Source organism: Nyctereutes procyonoides, unplaced genomic scaffold, assembly GCF_905146905.1.
Source record: "Nyctereutes procyonoides isolate TBG_1078 unplaced genomic scaffold, NYPRO_anot_genome, whole genome shotgun sequence".
Classification (NCBI taxonomy): domain Eukaryota; kingdom Metazoa; phylum Chordata; class Mammalia; order Carnivora; family Canidae; genus Nyctereutes; species Nyctereutes procyonoides.
Window position 1 is genome coordinate 11,910,008 of NW_026575051.1, and position 26,609 is coordinate 11,936,616.

General features: G+C 54.3%; 2 protein-coding genes across 7 annotated transcripts; one reads left to right on the forward strand and one right to left on the reverse strand.

The window, feature by feature from the left end:
• The first annotated feature begins 74 nt into the window (after positions 1-74).
• Positions 75-21,495, forward strand: ABCC10 (ATP binding cassette subfamily C member 10). 4 transcript variants are annotated; one of them, XM_055330252.1, is made up of 22 exons: positions 75-299; positions 546-717; positions 2,796-4,014; positions 5,583-5,810; positions 6,602-6,758; positions 7,044-7,153; positions 8,816-8,895; positions 9,532-9,703; positions 11,228-11,326; positions 11,707-11,896; positions 12,468-12,545; positions 12,700-12,894; positions 13,302-13,455; positions 13,635-13,824; positions 16,813-17,156; positions 17,462-17,631; positions 18,299-18,459; positions 18,784-19,037; positions 20,038-20,183; positions 20,270-20,367; positions 20,596-20,708; positions 21,022-21,495. In XM_055330252.1, exons 2-22 carry the CDS (start codon positions 557-559, stop codon positions 21,173-21,175), a joined length of 4,473 nt encoding a protein of 1,490 aa, XP_055186227.1. In that variant the 5' UTR covers positions 75-299; positions 546-556; the 3' UTR covers positions 21,176-21,495. The 4 variants fall into 4 exon arrangements, with proteins under 4 accessions (XP_055186227.1, XP_055186228.1, XP_055186230.1 ...); XM_055330253.1 differs by having other exon boundaries at positions 75-180; XM_055330255.1 differs by lacking the exon at positions 75-299 and having other exon boundaries at positions 640-717; positions 2,659-4,014.
• Positions 21,496-21,582: 87 nt separating this feature from the next.
• DLK2 (delta like non-canonical Notch ligand 2) lies at positions 21,583-26,355 on the reverse strand. 3 transcript variants are annotated; one of them, XM_055330258.1, is made up of 6 exons: positions 26,126-26,355; positions 25,141-25,271; positions 24,811-24,874; positions 23,673-23,803; positions 23,032-23,176; positions 21,583-22,349 (listed from the first exon to the last, which is right to left on the reverse strand). In XM_055330258.1, exons 2-6 carry the CDS (start codon positions 25,214-25,216, stop codon positions 21,614-21,616), a joined length of 1,152 nt encoding a protein of 383 aa, XP_055186233.1. In that variant the 5' UTR covers positions 25,217-25,271; positions 26,126-26,355; the 3' UTR covers positions 21,583-21,613. The 3 variants fall into 3 exon arrangements, with proteins under 3 accessions (XP_055186233.1, XP_055186234.1, XP_055186232.1); XM_055330259.1 differs by having other exon boundaries at positions 26,269-26,340; XM_055330257.1 differs by lacking the exon at positions 26,126-26,355 and adding an exon at positions 25,761-25,939.
• Between the last annotated feature and the right edge of the window lie 254 nt (positions 26,356-26,609).

Consider the following 26,609-nt stretch of genomic DNA (forward strand, 5'->3'; position numbering starts at 1 on the left):
TGCGCACGCGCGGGCACGGAGAGAAGCCCGGCGAATGGGCGGGGCGAGCGGCGCCGCAGAGGCCGTCCCGCCCACACAGGGTGCCAAGCGAGCCTGGCTAGCACCCTAACACAGCGCCAGGCTCTTTTGCATTCACCAGTGCTCGGGACCTCGGGGTCCGCTGGCGAGCATCACCTTCAGGTTAGACGTTCCGGACCTCTGGGGTCGGAGACACAAGGGACGGGAGAACAAGCGAGGCCGGCGGGGCGACCGCTCCAGAGGTCGGCCGGCTCTTGGAAGCCGAACCACTTCCCTTCGAGGTTACGCGAGAATGGGTGGGGTCTGGCGTCCGGGCCGCAGCGAGGGGCGGTCCCGGTTCGGGGGCGGGGTTGGAGGCGGGGAGACCCGGCTGTCAGGGCCCGCGGACGGCACCCCGGCTTCCGGGTGCGCGTCCCCGCTCTGTCCCACTGGGTGTCGGCTGCCTGCCTGGACCTCGCCGTTGTAACACGGATTCCCCCCTACCTGGGAGGATCCTTGCCTGCCGCCACCCCCGGCTCTCCTCGCAGGTGAAGCGACCATGGAGCGGTTCCTGGCCCAGCTGTGCGACACCAGCGTGTTGCACCCGCTCCCGGTGTGGGAGGGGGACACCACCGGCCACTGCTTCACCCAGCTGGTGCTCAGCGCCCTGCCCCATGCGCTCCTCGCCGTGCTCAGTGCCTGCCACTGGGGCACTCCGAGGTGGGTAGAAACAGGTGCAACGCATCTGTCCATGTGTGCTTGCAGACCTCTCCTGAAACCCACATCTCCGCGGGAGTGTAATCAGAATAGTGAGGTCTGTGGAGTAGGGCAAAAATAGAATAAAATCTAGCATTAGCACTTTGCAGCAACGTGTCATGAATTGAACGCAAAACTGGGCGAACAATGTTTTTAGCCAATAAAGGTAGCGTGTGTTGAAGTTGTAGGACCAGTTTCTCACCACTTCCATCCATGAGAACTCAGTATTCCCTAGAATAGAGAATCATATCTACCCAGATGGAGAGGAAGCAGTAGGTAGAAGAGAAGAGCAAAATCAAAACCTTAATCTTCCTGGGTTTGGAGCCGTAATGTGCCTGTGCCAAACTTACCTTGGTTTTGTATTTATTTCTGTATGGCTAGATATGTCTAAAGTTACTCTCACTCTGGCTATTGACAAAGCAGGAGAGAAGTCTACTGTCTGCTTTTTTGGGTCCCTAGTCTGATAGATGGAATGTGTCCTTATCCCAGATGAATCAGGGGGCTGATGAATCCCTTCCTTGAGGAGGAGAAGCTTGGGATCTGTTGGTCTGGGAGGAATCCTGGTTTGTCTTTTACATAGAATGAGGCAGAAGTCTAGAGAGGGTTAGTCAGTTAGCCTAGACATCCAAAGCCTGCTCAGAGGACTTTCTTTTTTTTTTTTTTTTTTTTTTTAGGACTTTCTATTAAAAATAGACACAGTGCTTCAAGAACTCAGTCTTTGAGCAGGCAAGAAAGACCATCATATAATCAATAGAAATTGTGGTTTTTGCATTTCACTTTTAAGAGTTTTTGTACATTGCTGAAAAGGGTTAGATCCAGAATCTCAGACAAGAAAGGACTATAGAGGGCTTTGGGTCCAGACTCTTTACTGCTCACCATACTGATGAGAAAAATGAAGTGCAGAGAGGGAAGGAGACCTTACTCATGGGCTTAAGACTGACTGATGGCCAGTTTGGGGCCTCCAAGAGCCCAGTGTTTTGTCCCTACATCTTAAAGAATTCTTAAAGGTTGACTTTTATTCCAGTATAAACTGCTCCATATTACTGTGATTAACTGGACTTTTTAGAGGAAATCCAAAGCATTCTAATCTAGGATTAAACTTTTTCAGTAACCCAGCTCTGCCAATAAAAGGAACAATAGATTTAGTCGTCTCATTATGTAAACCCCCAAGACATTCTCATATGCACTGCTGCAGGTATACTGTACTTAATTTTTAACGTAGGCAGATCACCCTTTGGTTGACTAAAAATGTTTTTGGCTTGCCAAGAAGATAGAGACAAAACTAAAATAGACGTTTTGTTCAGCAAGTGGAGTCACAAATACGACCTATACCACCTTCTAGAACCGTTGGAAAGTCAGAGAGTAGAATATTCTGAGGCTTTGTAAAATTTAGGCTATTGTAGTCGAGTGTAGAAGCCATATATAAATCAAGTCTTTATTCATCTAGTAGTGTTTCAGGTGAGTTTAAGGATTATTTTAGGTAGATATTTTTATAAAAGTGAGTATTCATTTCTTGGTTGTTATCTGTATGAAAATTTAGGATTTTTTTCCTAATTAGTCTTCACATTCCATACATCCTTTAAAAATTGTTTTTATTTACTTATTTGATAGAAAGTGAGAGAGAGAGAGCACAAGCAAGGGAAGGGCAGAGGGAGAGGGAGAAGCAGGCTCCTGGCCGAGCAGGGAGCCCGATGTGGGGCTTGATCCCAGGACCCTGGGATCATGACCTGAGCTGAAGGCAGACACTTAACCAACTGAGCCACCCAGGCACCACACGTTTCATACATCCTTAACTAAGAATTGTTAGTTTGTGGCAAAAGAATGATCAGAAATGGTATGGGTAGATTGGAAAACAGATTAGGTTGTGCCAGGAAGACTTCCTGGGAAAAACCCCTTGTATTTCAGGGTAAAGCGAGATACAGATAAGGTGTAAAAGGCAGGAAAGGAGCTGATTGCCTCTAGGTAAGTGAGTTATTAGTGATGTGTCTGGCCCTCAATCAGCCACTATGTGCCTCCCTTTCTTTTGTCCCCCCTGTCCCTAGGAATCCAGAGTATATCCTGTACTGCAGTCCCGGCTGGCGCCTCCGACTCACAGCCTCCTTCCTGCTCTTCATCTTTCCATTACTAGACCTCCTTCCAGTGGTTTTGCCACCAGGGGCAGGCCCAGGACCCATAGGGCTAGAAGTGCTAGCAGGGGGTGTGGCAGCTGTGGCCTGGATCAGCCACTGCCTGGCCTTGTGGGCGTTGGCTCATTCCCCTCATGGCCACTCCCGGGGACCATTGGCCTTGGCTCTGGCTGCCTTCCTGCCAGCCCCAGCCCTAATGCTGACTCTGCTGTGGCACTGCCAACGAGGCACACTTCTGCCCCCGCTTCTCCCAGGACCCCTATCCCGCCTATGTCTTCTCATCCTGCAGCTGGCTGCGCTCTTGGCCTATGGATTGGGCTGGGCGGTCCCTGGGGCATCACGGGGGCCCTGGGCCCAGGAGCTCCTCCTGTCTCAAGGACAGGAGTCTGAGGTAGCTGAAGATGGAGAAAGTTGGCTGTCACGCTTTTCCTATGCCTGGCTGACACCCTTGCTGGCCCGAGGGGCCCGTGGAGAGCTCCGGCAGCCCCAGGACACTTGCCACCTTCCACGCAGACTGCACCCAACTTACCTGGCTCGTATCTTCCAGGCACATTGGCAGGAAGGGGTCCGGCTGTGGAAAGCCCTGTATAAGGCCTTTGGCCGGCACTACCTGGCACTTGGACTCCTGAAGCTGGTGGGGACCATGCTGGGATTCTCAGGGCCCTTGCTGCTTTCCCTCCTGGTGGGCTTCCTGGAGGAGGGGCAGGAACCACTAAGCAATGGACTACTGTATGCCCTGGGGCTAGCTGGTGGGGCCGTCCTGGGTGCTGTGCTACAGAATCAGTATGGGTATGAGATATGGAAGGTGACACTTCAGGCACGGGGGGCTGTGCTGAATATTCTGTACCGAAAGGCTTTACAGCTGGGGCCCAGACGCCCTCCTGCCGGGGAGGCCTTGAACCTACTGGGCACCGACTCTGAGCGGCTGCTCAACTTTGCTGGGAGCTTCCATGAAGCCTGGGGCCTGCCCCTGCAGCTGGCCATTACCCTCTATCTGCTGCACCAGCAGGTGGGTGTGGCCTTCGTGGGTGGTCTGATCCTGGCCCTGCTGCTGGTCCCTGTCAACAAAGTGATTGCCACGCGCATCATGGCCAGCAACCAGGAGATGCTACAGCACAAGGACGCAAGGGTTAAGGTGAGGGCTGCTTAGGGTCCCTCAGCAATCTGGAGCTGAGGACCCACCCACCTGGTCCCCAGGTCCTCCCATGCACAGGGCCTGAGGGTGAGAGCATACTCTAGAAGTTAAGAGCTCCAACTGGAGAAAGACATGAGTTCATATCCCAACTCTACCACTTACTAGTTTAATCACCCCAAACGAGTCACTTAACCTCTTTGGGCCTCTAGTTTTTCATCTGAGAAATGACCATAATAGCTTGCTTCAGAGGGTGGTTGTGAGGATCGTATGAGGTGACTCTGGGTATGGGGCCAGTCACAAAGTAAGCAATAAATAAAAGTGGCCTGTTAGTAACACTGCAGTATTAGCTCATGCAGCTGTAAGCAGCAAACTGAGGAGGTAGGAAGTAGCCTGTCTGGGACTAAATGGGCTTTTAGTATGAGTGGCAGGACCCGAGTCCTCTACCTCTTCATCTAGGGCAGAGATCATCTCATAGCCACAGGTGGAGTGGAGAGGTCTAGGAGAGCCCCAGCTACCTCTAAGGGATGGGCTGAGGGGAAGGGAGTAGGCCAGTCCTCTGCCTGGGCCGGTCTGGGTGTTGAGTGTCTGGGTTCTGCAGTGACAGGAGGATGGCAGGCCTGGAGGTCCGCACAGCATAGTTGTCAGCCTCTTATGGTAATAGCTCAGAGCGCTAATAGGAGGAAGGTCCTTCATAGCCCAGGCCCTTTTCTCCTACCCATGACAGCTACAGACTAGGTCTCTAGCGCCATCCGGGAAGCTCCCAGTGCCTCCCTGGCTTACAGACTGGGGATGTGTGAATGTTTGGATCCAAGGAGTTTCTCTAGCCCCTGCCCATCTTGCATAGACTTGTTGGCTTGTCTGACCCTGGGCTGTGGTGTGGGCCTCCTACACCTGTACGCTCCTACAGAAATAGTTCCTGTACCACCCAAGCCATGGGCCAGACTGGCGACTGGCTCCTGAAGCCCTCTGTTCTGGCCTTGAGAAGTAGTTCTTAGTCCTTCCTCTTATGGAAGGAGAGCTTTTAGGCCAGTGTGGTAGCGCCTCAGTACTTTCTACCTAGGGAGTAGGAAGGTGAAGGGACTCCAGCTCTGACTTGTTCTCCACTCTAGAGCACACACACAGAGGAAAAGTAAAAAGATTGGCAGGGGAAGCAGCTCAGGACTGAAAGGGATTTTTTTTTAAGATTTATTTATTTATTTGTTTGTTTGTTTGTTTTTTTATTTATGATAGACATAGAGAGGGAGGCAGAGACACAGGAGGAGGGAGAAGCAGGCTCCATGCCAGGAGCCTGACGTGGGACTCGATCCCGGGACTCCAGGATTGCACCCTGGGCCAAAGGCAGGCACTAAACCGCTGAGCCACCCAGGGATCCCCCTGAAAGGGATTTATTTGAGGGTGGTATTTCTTCAGAAAGAGCTGAGGTGAGGAAGGAGACCAGTGCTAGGGCAGTACAGGGTATCTAGGAGCCTAGGACTCTGCTTTCTCTCCCAGTAACTTCTGGGTGGAGGAGAGTGGACACCTGTGAGCAGGGTTTCCACTTCACTCTACTTTCTTGTCTCCCTCCCCAGCTCATGACAGAGCTGCTGAGTGGCATTCGGGTCATCAAGTTCTTCGGGTGGGAGCAGGCACTGGGGGCCCGGGTAGAGGCCTGCCGGGCTCAAGAACTGGGGCGGCTCAGAGTCATCAAATACCTGGATGCAGCCTGTGTGTACCTGTGGGCTGCCCTGCCGGTTGTCATCTCCATTGTCATCTTCATCACCTATGTCCTCATGGGGCACCAGCTCACTGCCACCAAGGTGAGTTCCAGAAGAGGGGATGGCTGTAGGAAAGTGTAGAGAGGTGACAGCAAGGAGGCTGTGATGGAGTTAAGAGGTAGCCTCAGGCCCTTGGGGCTGCTGGGAAGGAGGATATCTGACTACCTTAACCTTTTCCAACTGAGGGGGAGTTCTCCGAACTTTCTAGGGTCCCAAATATATCACCCTTTGCTCTGTGAAGGAATTCCTTTTTTTCCCCCTCTCTTCCATCCTCTTTGATATTAGCCCCAGGCTCCATGTTAGGTTCCCTTATCCTCATTCTAATCACTTTGGGGGGAAAAACCCCATGATCCAGTGCTGGCTCTAGCCAGGGCCAGACAATGTACTTAGAAATTCTGAGAAAGGGGATCCCTGGGTGGCGCAGCGGTTTGGCGCCTGCCTTTGGCCCAGGGCGCGATCCTGGAGACCCTGGATCGAATCCCACATCAGGCTGCCAGTGCAGGGAGCCTGCTTCTCCCTCTGCCTATGTCTCTGCCTCTCTCTCTCTGTGACTATCATAAATAAATAAATAAAAAAAAATTTAAAAAAAAAAAAAGAAATTCTGAGAAAGTCTCAGAATGCCCCAGGCCTGTGTGCTTATTGAGATGCTACCTGCATCTCTGGAGGAACATCTGGAATTTCTAAGGTTCTGAGATGGCTACCTTTGCCACCCAAGGATTTTCCAGCCACCCCTCTGTTCTGCTGCTGCCCTGTTCTTCCTTTTACACCCCTGTCTGCCTTCAGATAGCTCCTGGGCTTCAGGTGATGCTTCATCCCCCTTCTGCCCTACTTAGGTGTTCACGGCATTGGCACTGGTGCGCTTGCTCATTCTTCCCCTCAACAACTTCCCTTGGGTGATCAATGGCCTCCTGGAGGCCAAAGTGTCCTTGGACCGGATCCAGCGTTTCCTTGACCTTCCCAACCACAGCCCCCAAGTCTACTATAGCCCAGGTAATGGGAAGCTAGAAGGAAGAGCCTGGCACAGGGTGAGGAGGGAACAATAGCCCCTAGGACGCTGTACATAGGTGCCAGCAAGAAGGGCCAGAGGCAGCAGAATCCAGGCAGAGCAAGTGGACATTTCCTGGGGAAGAATCCTCAGACCAAGACTAAGGCTGAATTAGCCCTGGGCCAGTAGATACAGGACAGGCAAGCCAATGACATGTTCCTGGTTTACCCTCTCCAAGTAAGTAGGTTGTGCCTTAGCAGCCCAAGTTGAATATTTTTTTCCCTATTCAGATCCCCCCACAGAGCCATCTACAGCGTTGGAACTCCATGAAGCCCTGTTCTCCTGGGATCCAGTTGGAACCAGCCAGGAGATCTTCATCAATCACCTCGAAGTGAAGAAGGTTTGTTGTTGGATAGACAACCTAGGGGAGTCCCTGGATGAATGAGGGATAAAGACTCAGTGACAGATAAACACGCATGGAGCCAGTCATAGCTAGATGGCCTGCATCTCAAAGCACCAAGGGAAGGAACGGAGGAGCTCTGGTGAGCAGGTTCTACACTCCTCTCTGAGCATCATCCCACTGGCATAGCTTTCTCAGAGTCCTCTACTCTGTCCCTGGTCTCTAGACAGCTATATCCACCTAGTCCAGGCCAACAAGTACATCTGTCTCTCCATTGTTCCTGCGGAGCCAGCAAACTCAGAATAGACCCCAGAGCTTATTCAGTATCTGCCCCAGGTCAGGGACCAGGGGAGAGGCCCTGTAGCCTCTTCTGAGAAGGATTTTGCAAATGGGGTAGATAATCCTCTATTTAGCCTGCTGAAAAGAAATCACACCCTGTGACTCACACCGCTGTATGCATACATCGTCAAAGAAACACTTGAAAGAATATTCCTGGCAGGACAGGACTCCTGTTCCTCTACACACACCCCACCCCCGTCCTGAATTTTCCCTCTCCCTTGACCCCTGTCCAACCCTTTGCCCCACAGCTCAACCCAGCATTCTCTAGTCTCTACCACATTTGGCTCACATTTCTGGCACGGGCTGTATTTTTTTTCTTTTTTCTTAGTTCAGGCAAGACAAGGCTGGAATTTTTCAAAGGAATTTTACTAATGTTGTCAGTTGGGGCTTTTTTTGGATATAAGTCATAGAAACCCACTGGAGCTAGCTTAAGCAAACAAGAGTTTATAATAAGGTTATAGAGATGAATTACAGAATCCAAAGGCATGCATACAGCTGGATCTCAGCAGCCGCCCAGAACCAGGACTCGACTCCTAGAACTCTCCCTCTGTCTGCTTTTCTCTGTATCTGCCTCATGCTTCTCTTTCAGTGGACCTGCTCTCCACTGAGCAGAAAAGACTGCATAGAGCCCTCCCACTTAACAGCTACAGCCAGAAAAAGGGAGAATTCTCAGGGAAGGGTCTCAACTCACTCTGGCGCCCACCCAGAGATGGGTCAATCCTGGCTGATAGAGTGGGGGCATCACAGACAGAGCTCCTGAGAGCACTATCTGTTTCTAGAAAAGGGATTTTTCTTTCCTTTTTGTACAGGAAGATAGCTCCATGGATGTATGTTACAACTAAGAAATGAAGGGAGAACAGAAAATTTGAAACTGCAAATAATAGAAATGGGCACCTGTGCAAAGCACCACTGACTTTTGCCCCGACATAGCAAAAGTCTAGCCACAGGTGAACTTAAGTAGCCCAGCATCCAGGCCCCAAAGCCTGGAGTCCCTCCCTCCCTTCTCTTTCCAGGCTCCCTGCTTTGACCTTTCTTTGGAAATTCTAGGCAGTTTCCTCCATTCTCTCTGGTGCCTCTCCAGGGGCCCTTCATGCAGATCAGTGAAACTGATCACTCCTCTAAGTGGAAAGTAAGCACTGTACTTCTATAGTTCCTAAATGAACTATATAGGAACCTCCTACTCGGTGAGGCACAGCTCATCCTATGGGCTGGAGAATTCTTTCTTCACAGACAAACGGGCCTAAACAGAAGCCTCCGTGGAATGATTGGCAGCCCAGGGCCTCAGGAGGAAGACCTGATGCTTACTGTCTGGCTTCCTTGCAGGGTGTCTTGGTGGGCATCGTGGGGAAGGTGGGCTGTGGAAAGAGCTCGCTGCTGGCCGCCGTTGCTGGGGAGCTCCACAGGTGAGTAACCTCTAGTGTCCCCTGTCCTCAGCTTTGACTTGCAGCAAAAACTTGCCTAGCCCCTGCCCTGTGGTGGATGCCTTTATAGGGTCCCAGGATACTGAGAGTCAGAGACGAACAAGACCTTGTCCCTTTCTTGGGAGAGTTTTAGTCTAGAAAGGGGAAGGCAGTCAAAGTGAGTTATCATAAGCTTCATACCAGAGTATTATCAGTGCTATAATAGTGAGTAAAGAAATAAATGGAAACATCCTGCTTCAGTTCATCTTTCAGAAAATGTGGTTACTCAGGGAGGGATCTAGAGAGGAGCAGAGGGATAAAGGAGGGCCTTCTTATTTTACAGTGAGAATGAGTGGGAGCAGGGTGGTGGCCATCCTCTTCTCTGAGCACATCCAGATCTGACAACCACTTGGCTATAGCCAAAGAGCAATCGCTTCCCTTCCCAATCCAGATTGAGCCTCCAGCCTCGTTAAGTCCCCTCGACCCCAGTGGCTACCAATCCAGAGACCCATGTGACATGAAGAGGGACCCAATGTAGAAGACAGCAGTCTGGAGAGGCTTCTGGGAGGCAGGGGGCTGGTTATGGAGGGACCTAGTTGGGGACTGGCACCCTCATGCTGCTGGCTTGGCTCTCTGCAGGCTGCATGGGCAGGTGGCTGTGTGGGGACTGTCCAAAGGCTTTGGCCTGGCCACCCAGGAACCCTGGATCCAGTTTGCCACCATCCGAGACAACATTCTCTTTGGGAAAACATTTGATGCCCAACTGTACAAAGAAGTGATCGAGGCCTGCGCCCTTACTGATGACCTCCATGTGAGTGCCCAAACCCTAAAACCCCCTGACTGCCTTCTTCCCCATGTCCCTGACACCTCAAGTCAGAGATTTGCTTCTCTGGGAAGAAGTTGCTTCTGCTCAGGCACCATTAACCTGAGACTGGCTGTCAGGTTTGGTCCTCCTAGAGCATCCAGTGTGTGGTTCCCCCTTCCAAGTAGGACCCAAAGGGACAGTAGTGGTGGTGGGGTTCCACATAGCAGCCTCTAGGCTAGGGTTCCCTCTGAGGCTTTAGCTCTATGTAGGTTCGGCTGGTGGTTCTGGTTCAAGAGGCTTGGGATGCCTGGGTGGCTCAGCAGTTTAGCGCCTGACTTCAGCTCAGGGCATAATCCTGGAGTCCTGGGATTGAGTCCCACATCCGGCTCCCGGCATGCTTCTCCTTCTGCCTATGTTTCTCCCTCTCTCACTCTCTCTCTCTCTCTCTGTGTCCCTTATGAATAAATAAATAAAATCTTAAAAAAAAAAAAGAGCTTCTCCTACACCTTCCCCTGGGAAGGCTTAAGAGATTTAGGGTTACTAGAGGCAAGTCCAATAGATCCCCTACAATCCAGAGTACTGAATTTAGGAGGATGAGATTCCAGATCTCACCCATGACTTCCCCACTCAATCCCCATGTCCCCAGCAGGATTGTCATCACTACTACTCTGTCCAGGTAAATGTGGAACTTCCCTGGAAAAGAGGACCTTTACTTTGGCTATGGGGTATCCCATGCCCATGAATCATTTTTTTCTACATCAGACATTTCTCAAATGCCTGTCGGGTACTGGGAACGGTTCTAGGCACTAAGTGGTGAATTATAAAGCTTTTCCCTCAGGGGGACTCACTGTCTGATAGACCACAGGTGCTTCCACTGTAATGGGCCCCCCTTAGCTAAGGAGACCACTCCTGAGGCCCCATGAAGGCTTGGGGTACATTCCTTGTGTAAAAATCTATGAAAGCTTCCACATTGAATTTGCCCATCGTCATCCTTGCTCTTAAAAAGGCAGGGTAGGGATGCCTGGGTGGCTCAGCGGTTGAGCATCTGCCTTTGGCTCAGGGCGTGATCTTAGGATCTGGGATCGAGCCCCTCGTCAGGCTCCCTGTGTGGAGCTTGCTTCTCCCTCTGCCTATGTCTCTGCTTCTCTTTCTGTGTGTCTCTCATGAATAAATAAATAAAATCTTAAAAAAAATAAAAAATAAAAAGGCAGGGTAGTGAGTGTGACAGGGTGGCTAAGAATCTACATTCATGTCCTGCTGCTTCCTAGCTGTAGAACCACCTGAGGGCAAGGTAGTTACTCTGAACTTTGGTTTCCTCTGTGAAAGAGAAATAATACCAACTTCATAAGGTTGTCATAGGGATTGGATTGTCAGAATTACGGATTATCCCCTGTTGATCACCCCAAATTCAAGTCTACTCTCCCTAAGCTCCCTGGCTCTCTTGACGCCCTCTACCTCTTCCCTGCAAAGGGATGGAGTAGAAGGTATTGGGGAGCCCATTGACCAATGCTAGGAGGCCTTTCCTACCAGATTTTGCCTGCTGGAGACCAGACAGAGGTGGGGGAGAAGGGTGTGACCCTCAGCGGGGGACAGCGGGCCCGGATTGCCCTTGCTCGTGCTATCTACCAGGTGAATTAAAGATGAGGAGGTCCTTGGAGGGAGTGGGGAACGGGGATATTTTCATCAGCATCTAGTTTCTTTTTCTCTCTCCCTTCATGTTCTTGAGATGTTTATCCCTTTGCCACCCCATGCCCCTTTTGCAGATTCAAGGCAGAATTAAAGATCCTTTAAAAAAAATTATGTGACTTGAAGCGCTAAGCACTGGCCTTGCTTGACTGGAGGGAAGTTTACCCTCAAGTCTCACCTGCTTTGCCACTGCTCTCGGGGCAGCCCCCAGAGTTCTTCTCAACTGTCTTCTCTGACGGCCTCAAGATCGTGTCCTAGGAGAGGTCTGGGTTCTGACCAAAGGACCCAGGACTTGGTACCCATGATGTCCCCACCTCTTTTAGGAAAAGGAGCTCTATCTCCTCGATGACCCTCTGGCTGCTGTGGATGCAGACGTGGCCAGCCACCTTCTGCATAGGTGCATCCTGGGGGTGCTGAGCCACACTACAAGGCTACTCTGTACCCACCGCACCGAGTACCTGGAGAAGGCAGATTTGGTGCTGCTGATGGAGGCCGGGCGCCTTCTCCGGGCTGGTAATATGGGCCGCCAGGGTGGGAGCCAGTGGATTTGGAACTTGGGCTGTGTGACTGGGTACTTTGGGAACACAGAGGATCAAGATCTCCAGGAACACTGACGTCCTTAGAGAAGAGACAACAGTCAGGTTTAGAACAATCTTTTTATTAAAAATACAAACAAATATTAACAAAACCCCACCTCTGATGGATTATTATCCAGAGGGACATGACCAGGGAAGTTCACTGGGAGAGAAACAGGAGGAAATCAGGCTCCACCAGACTGTTAGAAATTTTGTGAAGCCTGAGGAGAAAGCTCTGCAGTAACAAGAGGTGACTCTGGACAGAGTGCTCATGGATGGCTATGACTTTCCTAGAGTGAACATGTGTCTGAGCTGGCTGGACTACAGGCACAGAGGGATGGACTTGAGAGTCCTCTTCAGAGTCTAGGGGTCCAGGGCAGGGCCCTGCTAGTGAGAGTCAGGGAAGGGGTCCACAAAGAATAGGAGGTGGATCGGCAGACTCACTGAGGAAGGCAGAGTATATAGTATATATGCAGGAGCCCCCTGATGATTTCCTTGCTACCTTCCAGGGCCTCCCTCTGAGATCCTGCCGTTGGTACAAGCTGTCCCCAAAGCCTGGGCTGAGGAGGGACAAGAGGCTGACTCAGGTATGGCTCAGGGCTGAGGAAAAGGCTTGCCCTCCACCACTTCACTATAGAGATACGTTTTCCTCAAAGCAACCCTGCCCATCTGAAACACTGAAGTTTAACTGTCTTCCTGCAAACTTAATCCACACCCTGGCCTCCTTTCCCATCCTCACAGCTGCAGTGCAGTCAGTCGGGAACCTGGAGAAAACAAAGGAGAGGCTGGAAGTGGAGGAGAAAACATGTGGCCATCTGCTGCAGGAAGAAAGCAAGAAGGAGGGTGCCGTGGCCTTGCACGTGTACCGAGCATACTTGAGGGCCGTGGGCCTGGGCCTGGCCCTAGCCATCCTCCTCTCCTTGCTCCTCATGCAAGGTGGGAGTGAACCCCAGAGCCCCTCATCCTGCCCCAGTCCTAGGTCCCCATCACAGCCATCACCTCCAACTGATCATTACAAAGCCCTGAGCCTCCCCAGGCATGGACAGCAGCTGGGACAAGATACACACCCCCCAGTTCTGAGAGTCCCAGGGACCAGAGGGGTGCACACCATAGCCATCTTCTGGTCTGCTCCCACAGCTTGCTTCCCCTCTGCAAATTCCAGATCATGCGCTCCTCAGAGCTGATGGGTGATGGGCCCAGGGAAGGAGTGCACACTGGGGAGGACGTGGGATAGTAGGAAGGTGGGGAGGGCCAGGGATGGGGGTTAAGGGCAGAAGGTTAAGGGGGTGTTTGAATGGAAAAAAGGGATGAATCACAGCTTTTCCCTCCCTTTCCCCACCCAGGCACAAGGAATGCTGCTGACTGGTGGCTCTCCCACTGGATATCCCAGCTGAAGGCAAACAAGAATAACTCCCAGGAGGTGCCAGCCCCCACCAACCCGGGATCCACAGGGCTCCTCTCTGCCCAGCTGCTCCTCTTCTCCTCCGGAAACCTCTAGTGAGTGGCTGGAGCTAGAGCAGGCTTGGGGCTCCCAGAGGGGTTGCGGGGGTGGGGGTGGGGGTGGGGGCTGATGTTCCAGGTGTGTCTTCTGGTGGGGAGAGCTGGCTTGGGGGAGGGGAAGGGACCCCCGAGGGGCCCTTCTTTTGGTTACCCACAGCCCCCTCCTCACCACCCAGCACCTCAGTGTTCCCACTGCCAAAAACTGCCTCCAATGGCTCCTCAGACATCCGTTTCTACCTCACCGTATACGCAACCATTGCTGGTGTCAACTCCCTCTGCACCTTTCTCCGGGCAGTGCTCTTTGCAGCGGGCACCCTCCAAGCGGCCGCCACCCTACATCGCCGCCTGCTGTGTCGAGTCCTTATGGTGAGGGGATAGGAGGGTGGGGTGGCATGGGGGAGCCCTCTCAGTACTTGGGCTCCATCAGGCGCCCCATCCTACCTCCTAGTCCTCAGGAGAAGACAGCCCTCACAGGTGTGTGCAGCACTTGGCAGCTTGAGACCTGGAGAGGCTGAGAGCAGAGCAGCTCTCTGAGTTCAAACCCAGTTACTTAAGCCGGTAGCTTTCTGACTTGTAAAATTGGGAGAAGAGAATCTTCCTGAGTCACTCCTGTTTTGGACTTCAAGTGCAGAGGCCTGAATTAGTCACCTCTTATTTGTGGGGCATGGGACACCTCTTAGATCATAAGTTCCCTTTTTTATTTTACTTATTTACCCATTCCCTTTTATCTATGTACCCTATTTTGTTTCCCCTTCTTTCCTTGATAAAGCAACCATTCTTAGTAGGTATCATCTCAGGACTCTGAAATCAGAGCCCAAGCCAAAGGCAGACGCTTAAACAACTGAACCACCCAGGCACCCCTGGCATTCTATTTCTTACAATTTTTATTTAGGGCTGTTTTTAAGATCCATCCCTGTTGTCGTGTACATATTTAGTCTGTTGCTGATCCTATAGGCTTATTATGAGGATTAAATTAATTAGTACATGGAGAGTGCTTAGGATAGTGCCTGGAACATACTAAATACTCAATCAGCAATTATCAGTCATGTTGTTGTTATTTTTTTTTTTTTAAGATTTTATTTATTCATGAGAGACACACAGAGAGAGGCAGAGACACAGGCAGAGGGAGAAGCACCTCCATGCAGGGAGCCTGACATGGGACTCGATCCTGGGTCTCCAGGATCAGGCCCTGGGCTGAAGGCAGCGCTAAACCGCTGAGCTACCCAGGACGCCCCTTGTTGTTGTTCTTATAAAGCCCTTTTCTTGTCTGTTATCCTTTTTTTTTTTTAAGATTTTATTTATTTATTCATGAGAGAGACACAGAGAGAGAGAGAGGCAGAGACACAGGCAGAGGGAGAAGCAGGCTCCACACAGAGAGCCTGATGTGGGACTCGATCCCAGGTCTCCAGGATCACCCCCTGGGCTGCAGGCAGTGCTAAACCGCTGCGCCACCGGGGCTGCCCTTGTCTGTTATCCTTTAAAAAAATTTTTTAAAGTAATCTTTACAGTGTGTATGGGGCTTGAACTCACAACCCTAAGATCAAGAGCCTTGATTGTGCCTCACCAACTGAGCCAGCCAGGCACCCTCTTGACCGTTACCTTATCAAGGTCTTGTAATAACCCTATGAGGTAGGTACTGTTATCCCCATTTTTTTTATTTTCTTTTTTTTACTCCCCCCCCCCCACTCTGTTATCCCCATTTTACAGATAAGGAACCTGAGGCAATGAGAGCGTAAGTGACCTGGGTAAGGCTAGTTCTGTGGAGAGTTGGGCTGGGAACCCAGTCCTATATAGGTATTCCTGTTGCCTGTCAGGGAGTAGCCACCCACGGTTCTGCCTCTCCTCCAGGACCACGGCCTCTTTGGGCTGTGAAGGAATTCGTTTCTTTTTTTTTTTTTTTTTTTTTTTTTTTTTATTTTTATTTATTTATGATAGACAGAGAGAGAGAGAGAGGCAGAGACACAGGCAGAGGGAGAAGCAGGCTCCATGCACCGGGAGCCTGACGTGGGATTCGATCCCGGGTCTCCAGGATCGCGCCCTGGGCCAAAGGCAGACGCCAAACCGCTGCGCCACCCAGGGATCCCAGGAATTCGTTTCTTATAAATTGGCATTAGGAGGTGCTTCCAGAAGTCCTTTGCCCTAGTCCCCTGCCCTAAGAGGATTATTCCTTAAGTAAAGGCAGAGAGCTGGGGGATGGAGAAGGTGAAGAAAGGGACAGGCTGTCTCTGAGATGGCCCACCCAGTAGCCATCTAAACAGCTAGAGACTGGGCAGCCCCTGTGGCACAGCGGTTTGGCACCACCTGCAGCCCGGGGTGTGATCCTAGAGACCCGGGATCGAGTCCCACGTTGGGCTCCCTGCATGGAGCCTGCTTCTCCCTCTGCCTGTGTCTCTGCCTCTCTCTCTCTCTCTCTCTCTCTCTGAATAAATAAATAAATAAATCTTTAAAAATAAAATAAAATAAAAAATAAACAGCTAGAGACTGCTGAGCACTCACTCTCTGCCAGGCAGACTGTGCTCAGCATCTGACTGCTGTACATGTGCTTTCGATCCTACCAGCAGCCCTGAGAGCTGCAGTTCTGTTATTATCCCTGCTTTTGAGATGAGGAACAGGGGCCTTTAAGAGATTAAGCTCCTTGGGACGCCTGGGTGGCTCAGTGGTTGAACGTCTGCCTCTGGCTCAGGTCTGCCTCTGGCTCAGTTCGTGATCCCGGGGTCCCAGGATCAAGTCCCATATCAGGCCCCCTGCAGGGAGCCTGCTTCTCCCTCTGCCTGTGTCTCTGCCTCTCTCTGTGTGTCTCTCATGAATAAATAAATAAATAAAACCTTTAAAAGAGAGAAAGAGAGAGATTAAGCTTTTGCCCGGGGCCTCCTATCCAGCAAATGGCAGGGCCAGAATCCCAGCGGCAGTCTGATTCCAGAGCCTGAGTGCTGAGCTATGAGCTCATACTGACTTAGACTGCTGTCCAGCCACGGGCGATCAGGATGTTCCTCTTGACCTCTAACTAAATCTTACTCACAAGCCTAAAGTCCTCTTCTTCTGGAAAGAGACTGGCTCCTGCCCTGCAAAGGGAAGTTGGCATGTCTAGCACAGAGGTAGAGGAATGGCCAGCATGGCCTCTCAGGGTCACCACTGGCCGGAGAGACGGGAGAGTCTCTACTTTTCCCACCCTGAGAGGGTCTCCCTCCAAGCTCCACCAGCCCCTTCCTCTCTGCCCCCAAACTCTGGGGACACTTTCCTCCTGCCCTCTTTTCTACTTTGGGCCTTTCTCCCCACCCAACCTCCCCCCCAGGGCTGTCCCCAGCCCCTCTGCTGCCAGGCCCTGCCCTCGCCCAACCACAACCCCTCTCCCAGGCACCAGTGACTTTCTTCGACTCCACACCTGCCGGCCGGGTTCTAAACCGCTTCTCCTCCGACGTGGCCTGTGCAGATGACAGCCTGCCCTTCACCCTCAACATCCTGCTGGCCAATGCAGCAGGCCTGCTGGGCCTCTTGGCAGTGCTGGGCTCGGGCCTGCCCTGGCTGCTACTGCTGCTGCCCGCTCTGAGCGTCCTCTACTACCGCGTGCAGCGCCACTACAGGGCCTCCTCCCGGGAGCTGCGGCGCCTGAGCAGCCTCACTCTGTCACCTCTCTACACCCACCTGGCTGACACCTTGGCTGGCCTCCCTGTGCTCCGGGCCGCAGGGGCCACCTCCAGGTGCGTGGAATCTGCCTCTGGCCACAGCCAGTGGGGAGGAGAAGCTGAGGGAGGTGAGAAGAAGGACTCCTGAAAAGAAGGGCACATGGGAGCAGGCCCCAGGTCTCCTGAGAAAGGAAGGGTGGGTGAGTGCAGAAAAAGGGATGGGGGATAGGAGACAGAACAATGGTCCCTCTGTACCCCCAAGGAGAGGCCTGTGTGTGTGTAGGTCAGCCCTGAAAAAGTTGCTGTGTTCTGCAGGGAAGGAGTCTGGTGGGGTCACTGTAACAAGGGAGTGTCCTCTCATCCCTCCTGGCCTCCCCCAGGTTTGAGGAGGAGAATCAGAGACTCCTGGAGCTAAACCAGAGGTGCCAATTTGCCGCCAGTGCCACGATACAGTGGCTAGACATTCGGCTGCAGCTCATGGGAGCCACAGTGGTCAGTGCCATCGCGGGCATCGCCCTGGTGCAGCACCAGCAGGGCCTCACCAACCCAGGTGCCACCCCGGGAGCCTCACTCTCAACTCAGAAGCATCCCAGACCTCCCTCCCTGCACTGTCCCCCCAGCATTTCATCTCCCACCCTGGGGTCCTGTGAGGATGTGTTGTCATTGTCATCACTCCCATTTTAGAGTTGAGGAAACTGAGTCCCAGGGAGAGACTTGCCCAGGTGGTGGTGGGTCTGGGACTAAAACAATCATTCTGACCTTCACCCCTTCCCTCCTCTGCCCCATTACTAACACTGCCAGGCCCATCTTCCATTGTCTTCCCTCGAAGCCTATCCAGGCCCACCTCACTCCCTTGTGGCTCACCTCCTGTGGACCCCATCTGGGTCCCAGCATCTTCCTGCTTCTCTACAGGCTTTTTTTTTTTTAAGATTTTATTTACTTATTCATCAGAAACAGAGAGACAGAGAGGCAGAGACTCAGCCAGAGGGAGAAGCAGGCTCCACGCAGAGAGCCTGATGTGGGACTCGATCCCAGGTCTCCAGGATCACACCCTGGGCCGAAGGCAGGCGCTAAACCGCTGAGCCACTCAGGCTGCCTTCTGCAGGCTTCTTTTATTTGCCACAGTCCATAGCTTTGAATTCTCCCTCCTGCCCCAGCTCTGCTCCCACATGTATCCTACTGTCCATCCACTAGCGGCTTGTGCTCTTCCCCTCCAGGACTGGTGGGCCTGTCACTGTCTTACGCTCTGTCCCTGACGGGCCTGCTCTCTGGCCTGGTGAGCAGCTTCACGCAGACAGAAACCATGCTGGTAAGCGTTGAGCGCCTCGAGGAGTACTCCTGTGACCTGCCCCAAGAGCCCCAGGGCCAGCTGCCAAGGGTAGGCCTGCAATCCCTGCCCTGGGCCTGGGCACTGGAACCCTGGGGGACCCTCCTGACAGTCCCGCCTCCCCTCATTCCTTTCCTTTTGGTCCTCACTGTTTTTCTCAGCCCCTCTCATGTCACTGTGTGATGTCACATTCTTCACGGTGTGTCTCTCATCCTTGTGTCCATCCAGAGGGCCTCACCTCTGCTGCCCATGCCTTTTCCTCTTGTGCCAACCCTTTCTCCTTATTTTCCCCTCTTCCCACTCCCCATTGCATCTCCTCCTCATTTCCTCCACCTTACCCATCTCTGTCTCTCTCCCACCCATGGACCCCACCAGCTGGGCGTTGGCTGGCTGACCCAGGGGAGTGTGGAGTTCCAGGATGTGGTGCTGGTATACCGGCCGGGGCTGCCAAATGCCCTGGATGGAGTGACTTTCCGTGTGCAGCCTGGAGAGAAGTTGGGCATCGTGGGCCGCACAGGCTCTGGCAAGTCTTCCCTGTTGTTGGTGCTCTTCCGGCTGCTGGAACCTAGTTCGGGGAGAGTGCTGCTGGACGGTGTGGACACCAGCCAGCTGGAGCTGGCTGAACTCAGGTCTGGGGGAGGAAGAAGAGGGACACCAGGCTACTGGGACATGGGGGAATGTCCAGCTAGGAAGGCTTTATATCAACCCGGGGAAGCCAGGGCCAGTCAGGGGCAGGATAGAGGACAGGACAAGCAGGTGAGGACAGCGAGATCCTAGTACCGAGGTTCAAACTCATAGCTGTGGTCTCAAGGTCTGCAGTCTGACCCAGGCCCACCTTTCCAGCTTTGCCTTATACTTTCTGGCACATAGCCTCCATTCGAGACCACCAGTCACTGCCTCCTGAACCAGAGTCTTCCAGGGGCAGTGCCCCATACTGATGTCCTCAGCCCTGAGGCTCGGCAGGCAGTGCTTGGGACAGCTCAAGACCTGGGTCGGTTGCTCCCAGCCACAAGTGGACTTTTCTGGAGCTAATCATCTCCCCATCCCCACATCTGGGTTTTTTTTTTTTTTCCAAAAGTGATCTAGTATCATTTTTGCTGAGTTCTGTGCCATGCACGAGGTAGGGCAGCTCTGTCCTAAAGCCCATGACTGATCCCAAGCCCTGGCCCTGGTCTTCCTGCCTTCTCTTCTCACCTGTGGCAGCCTTACCTTATGGCTCAAACATATAGCTCCTCAGGACTTGATTACAGGCTCATTTCTGACCTTGAAGTGTCCCCTCCCCATTCATGTTCTGGTCATTCCTTGCCACTGCTGCCCAGTGGCTGCTAGAGTTGGGCCCACACAGCTTAGCCCACTCCTGTTCTCAGTGTTTCTCCATATTTTGTGCCTTAGTGAGATGTAAGCTCCTTAAGGATAGGGTGAAGACCTTTGGTATCTTTGATGCTCCCTGTAGCACTGGCACAGTAGGTACACGACTGATCAGCTGGGGAGCAGAGTGGGGATTTTGTTCAGCTCTTACCCCTCCCCCAAAGCTTTCCTGGAAGTGCCCACTAAAAAACTGTGCTAGGAACAGAAGTGGCCACATCTCCAGTCTAGATCCCATGTCCTGTCGCCTTCTTACCCCCCCAGATCCCAGCTGGCTATCATCCCCCAGGAACCCTTTCTGTTTAGTGGGACTGTTCGGGAAAACCTGGATCCCCAGGGCCTGCATGAGGACAGGGCCCTGTGGCAGGCCCTGGAGCAGTGCCACCTGAGCAAGGTGATCGTGTCCTTGGGTAAGTACTAGGCCCTACCCTGCAGGGTAGTCAGAGGGAGCAGGGAGAGGCCTGAGACCTGGGGCTGAGGATGCTGTGCCTTGCAGGTGGCCTGGATGGTGAGCTGGGTGAGGGGGGCCGGAGCTTATCCCTGGGGCAGAGGCAGCTGCTGTGTCTGGCCAGGGCTCTCCTCACGGATGCCAAGGTGAGGCAACAGGAAGGGACATTAAAGAGGGCCAGGAAGAAGGCAGGGGGCAGTCAGGGTGAAGGAGTGGGTTGGGGAGAGGTTTTGGGGGACTAAGTTTTCCTTTTAGAGCTGGAGGTGGGGAGCTGTAGGTTGGCTGGTCTGGGCCCGGAGGTGGGGGCTGGTACTTGGGGGGGAGCCAAGGCTAACCCGCTCCCCCCCCCCCGCCACCCTCTGCGCATGTTCCAGATCTTGTGTATCGATGAGGCCACGGCGAGTGTGGACCAGAAGACAGACCAACTGCTCCAGCAGACCATTTGCAAACGCTTTGCCAACAAGACAGTGCTGACCATTGCACACAGGTGTGCCAGTGTCTGGAGTGAGAATTGAATCAAGGCCTATGGTGACATGAACCCAGAGCCTCCCTTCCTTTCAGGGACCCCAGGGGTCAGGGCTCTAGAGATTCTAACCCCCCATGAATCTCAGCTCCTTGTTCTCCAGGCTCTTTACAGCACACTGTCCAAGGGTATCTGCGGTCTTCCCCAGCACAGAGCCAGACACTAAAGCCTGTGGGGCATACCTGTGCTGTCCAGGGGAAAAGAGGGAAGAGGAAGTCAGCTCTCTTCTTTAGGGCCTTGTCCGCTGTCCCCCCACTGACCACCTTCTCTCACACAGGCTCAACACGATCCTGAACTCTGACCGTGTACTGGTGCTACAAGCAGGGAGGGTCGTGGAGCTGGACTCCCCCGCTGCCCTGCGCAGCCAGCCCCACTCGCTATTCCAGCAGCTGCTGCAGAGCAGCCAGCAGGGATCCCAGTCCTCTCGCTGAGGGTCCTGAGCCTGCCCTCCCACTGTCCTACAGGGTCTCCCCTTGGTCTTACCTAGTCCTGAGCAGCTGCAGGGGTGCTGGCTGCTTGTTTACATTCTCCTTTGTGGCTCTACCTCTCCCTCACTTCCCAGAGGGGAAAAGGGGACCCTGTTCTCTTGCGGGGCAGAGTCCTGAGGCTCCAGAACCAGGCCTCTGCTCTGGTCCTCTTACAGCTGGGACTTCAGGCAGATTTTCTGGCAAAGGAGCCCATGTGCACTTTTCATAGTTTTATTTGATAAAATTTCCATCTTACAGTCTATGTATTAAAAAAATAATATTTCTGGTGTGTGGCTAAGGTCCTTCAGTGTGTGTGCCCCAGGAGAGGGGTGGTGATGAAGGCCTATTCCAGTCTGAGAAGCTGAGGAGGTGAAGGTGGGGGCTGGGGAGCCCCCACCTCCATCACAGTGCTGTGGTCTTTCCAGGCTCAGGGGGCAGGTCAGGTGACAGGGGGAGCCCTGCCGGCAGCATGCTAACCTGACACTCCTGGTCCTGGCATGCCGGGGCATAGTGTGGGGCAGGGTAGCAACAGGGTCCAGGGGGGCATACACCCCGGCGCCAGGCCCTCAGGGTCAGCAACATTGTGGAGAGGACCAGGGCAGCGGTGAGGGCCCCAAAGACCACCACAGCCACCAGGCTAGATACACCTAGCCCAGCCTCTTGCCTCCGCACCACCTCTTTCACTGAGATGCGCAGCAGACCCGCCCCCACGCTGTGGGGGACAGGCCCTGTGGCAGGTACTGCCAGAGCCGAGGTGGTCCCCAAGGGGATGTCCACTATGGTGGCGGGTTCTGAGACAGGTAAGATGAGCTCGCAGGTCTTGCCGCCATAGCCGCTGGGGCAGAGACAGTCAAAGTCATGGACGCGGTCCCGACAGCGGGCCCCTCTCTGGCACGGACGGCTGGCACAGTCATCCAGGTTGACTGTGCAGAAGCGACCAGCAAAGCCCTCAGGGCAGAGGCAGGAGAAGCGGTTTATGCCATCCAGGCAGGTGGCGCCATTGGCACAAGGTCGCATCAGACAGTCGTCTACATTGACCTCACAGCGAGAACCCACAAAGCCTACCAGGCAGCGGCAGGTGAAGTTGAGAGCAAAGCCCTGGTCATCCTGGCATTGCCCACCATTCCGGCATGGGGAGCTGCAGTGGGAGGGAAAGAGGTCAGTAAGGCCAACTCACACTGTTAGGGTAGCCCAGGTCAGCATCCTGACCGCCGCCACCCTTCAACCCCCTTTCTGGCTAAGTCACCTTGAGTCCCTCTCTCTGAGCCTCCAATGCCTCCATTTTAAAAATGGGAATAAGACTAGTCCCCTAGTCCCCCAAATTGTGAGGGTTAAATGAGCTAATTCAATGTCAAGCGGTTAGCACAGGACCTGGCCCCAAGGCAAGGCTCAACGCAGGCGTGCTATTATTATCCTCAGAGACACTTGGACCTGCAGCAGAAATGAGGACAAGTCCAGCCCTGCAGCCCATTTGCTCACTTACAACAAGGCAAGAGTTGCTGAGCGGAACGTCTCTGGGAGCTGTGTGCCAGCTTTTCCGAGGGGCCAAGGGGAGTCCTAGGTCCTTAACCTCTCTACACCCACCTTCTCAACCAGAGCAGTCACGTGTTAATGTGGTACACCTTCAGCAACTCCAAGTTTGGTTTTGGAGAAACGGTTCAAATGGTACCAAAAAAGTTGAGAAACCCTGGACGAGGGACACTTTGGCTCCCTGGACCCTCGGACCTAATACTTCGCCACCACCCTCTCTATAGTCCTGCTTCCTTTCCCATCACCAACTTCTCCCCTAACCTCCCACTCACCCACAGGCCAGTACTCACCCTGCCTGTTCACAGGGTCCAGACTTGCGCTCGCAGTCATGTCCATGGAAACTTGGTGGACACACACAGTGGTACTCGCCACCCCCATCATAGACACACTGGCCACCATTCCGACAGGGGTTCTGCGTGGTACAGATGTGCTCATCTGGAAAGGAGACCGGGAAGGCTCTGGGTGCCTGAGGTCTGGGTGCCCAGACCTGCCCCGGCCCCACCTGAAGCTCTGTGGGCATGACTTGTACTACAAACCCACCCAGAGCTTCTGTGGTGTAGTGTGGGAAAACAACACTGCATTGGTGTCAGGAGGCTCCTAGCCCCAGCATCATCTGTCTGTCTCAAAGCTATTGGGCAAGTTGTATCTCATCTGTGGGTCTCAGTTTCCTCATCAGTAAAATCAGTACATTTTAGCAGCTGCCTTGCCCACCTCATAGGATTATGTTGACTGAATTAGGCAACTGGTATAAAGTCTAAAATGATAAAATACCATGTATTTGAGGGTTTAAGCCAGAGGGTTTAAGCCAGACAGTGCTCTTAAATATGTGCTTAATATTAGATATAGGTGCTCGATAAATATGTTATCAATGGATGTTCTCCCAAGACACACAGGGTCCCCAGTCCAAAAGCTACCCTCACTGCTCCCCTACCTTTGTCACAGAACTTGCCTGCCCAGCCACTATGACAGATGCACTGCCAGGGCTGGTGGCAGGTCCCATGCTGGCAGCCAGGCATTCTCACGCAGCGCTCACAGTGCAGCCCTTCCCAGCCTGGGTCACACCTGGTGGGGAGAAGCACAGGGGCAGGGCTCTGGTTGGGGGGATCTGAGGAGATGGGAGAGGCAAGACCAGAGCTTCTAGAAAACACAAGGACATATGAGAACCTCTAAGAGAGACCAGGCCTGCCCCAGGTAGGTATAGGGCTGTACGGGGTCATAGGACATATATGGAGTCAGACCATGAGACACCAGCGTTCAAGTCCTGGGTTTGTGCTTTGTCTAACCTCTCTGGGCTTCAGTGTTCTCATCTGAAATAGGTTGGGTTAGGTTGGGTTGAGGAAGAAATTAAGATGACATTTGTAAATAACCCCAGTACCATTCCTGGCATGTCTGAGGTGCTCAGAAGCAGTTTAAAAAGAGTGACCTTGAAAGGTCATAAGGACTCTCTTCCCATCCTCATTCCAGGAGGACAAAGACCTGAAGTATTTCAGGGTGTCTCAAACACAGCCACCTCCTCCAATACCTTGCCTTGTCAGCTCATTTCCTTATGTTCAGACACACTTTTTCTCGTGCTGCAGAATTGGCCCAACCCCCACCCCAGTGAGTCAATTAACTCAAATTCATCAAGAAAGATACTCTTTCTAAGTGCATCTCCCCAGCAACCCTCCTGTCCTCCTGTAGCCTTTCTTTCCCAGGCTAAACCCATTCTCTTTATATTTTTATCTCCCCCTTTCCTCATGGCCCCCAATCTCCAAACTCTCAAGCTTCAGGTCTTTCTACTGGTATCTTGAGGAGGAACGTTTCAGAATTCCTGGATCAGCTTTGGGAGAGTACAGGAGTAGGGAGTGGAGAGGCATAAGCCAGAAGAAGAAAAGAGAGGCAAAGCAGAGGGGAAATGGGGCCGGGAGAGGCTAGCCAGTCTGCCCTGTGGCCATGAGGGGCTGAGGAGTGAACAGTAGGGTTTTAAGCCCTTGGACACTCTGCCCTGGGGCTTGACCTGGATGTGGGTGTGGACCTGCTGGGAAATGGTGAGCAAAGGGTTTTCGGTAGCACGTGTTGGACAGAGGTACCTGCAGGAGCCGTCGGGCGCACAGCAGCCGTGGGCCAGGTCACAGTGGGAGCTGCAGTCATCGGCTGCAAGAGATTGAGGTGGGAAGGGTGAGACCGAGTCAGGGTTCCGCTCCCTGAGACGCGGGGCTCGGAGGAGCGGGGTCTCCCTAATTGGCTGGGCTCTGCTCCAGGCTGGGGCAGAACAGAGTCCTCGCCTCGCAAGGGGCTCTCTCGGTGTGGTCAAGCCCGCGGGTCGGGAGGCTGCAGTGCCGTCTCTGGCCGGCAGAGGTCAACGCGCAAGCGAGGGATGGCGGGGCAGGGCCGCGACCCGAGCCCGGGGGCGCGCTCACCTCCCGCAGGCTGAACCGGTGCCCCCAGGATGCACAACAGGCACACGAGATGTAGACAGCGGCAGCCGCTGGGCATGGTCAGCGCCGGCCTCAGGAGGGAAGGACGGATGGACGGCCGGACGTGCGGACACCTGTGGGACGGCACGGGCTGGGAGGCGGCGGGACCCGGAGACGGTGGCACGGATTCCGGTTCGAGGGAAGAGGGGCGTCGGGACAGAAGGAGGTGGGGGCGGGAGGGCGGAGGCGGGGAAGGCTGGGCAGGCGAGGGGACTGGAGACAGGAGCCCCGGAGCGGGCTCTGTGGGAAGGAGGCGAAGGGTGGACAGCGCGGAACGAGGTCCAGGCGCCGGAGGGGCCCGGGCTGGGCACGCAGTCCGCACGGCGGACTCCGCGGGGATGGGGACAGCGCCGGGAGGCGGCCTTGGGCGCGGAGGGGACGCGGGGGCCGGTTCCCGGCAGCGGGCAGTCTCCGCCTCCCACCTCGACTCCCCCCGCCCCCCCCCCCCGGACCTGCTCTCCACGTCCCCTTCCCATCTCCGTCGCCTCGGCTCGGCCGCGGCGCGGGCCTGGGGTCCCCAGAACGCCCCTAGCTCCGTGCGCCCCTGCCCTCGCGGTCCTCACCTCGGGCTGGGAGGCAGCGCGCCCCGGGACGCAGAGCCGGGCGGGATCCGACGGGCTCCGCCAAGGGGCCGGGGCGCGGGGCCACCCCTAGCCGGCCGCGGGGACCGGCGCCGAGGCGGCTGCCATGCGGGCCGAGCGCTCGCAAATCTGGGGCTCAAGGCGACCCCGAGCGGCGGCGGCGGCTCCTCGCGCGCGCTCAGGCGGCCTGCCAGGGGCGGCGTGTGCCGGCGGAGCCCGCCCCCCCTCCCGGAGCTCCCGCCCCCCACCCGCGGGCGTCCGGCGCCCACCCCCCGCGACGCAGGGCTCACACCTCGCCCCGCGGCCCCCGGGGCCCCCGCCTTCGCTGCCACCTAGCCCTTCCGAACCTCGCTTTCTTCAGCGAAAAGAGGAAATTAGGGGAATCAAAAAGGAAGAAGACTGCCAAGTGCCAGCCAAATGTGCACAGCCGCTATTCTCCCATCTTGCATCCGTTGCCGTCCTGACCCGCGCCCCTCAGCCTGTGCCCCACCTCTGCTCTCGCGGGTCAGCTTCCCATCACGCTTCTCTTTTAAATCCCGTGCACGCTCCGGGCACCCTTGCGGCTCCAGGCCCTCCTCCTGTCACCAGCCCACGCCTCCTCCGTTTGTAAATCCTACATCACCTGCTTTCGTCTGTGTGCTCTCCTCCTCCTCCACGCCCTCCCCTTCTTTCTTCGTTGCCATTCCCAGCCTTCCAGGATCGACCCATGCCTATCTAAGGATCAGCCTCTCGCACCGCCCCCGTCCCCCGCCCCCCCCCCCCCCCCCCCCCCCCCCCCCCCCCCCCGCTCCGTCAAGACTGTATATTTCTCCACTCCATTCCTTTCTGCGA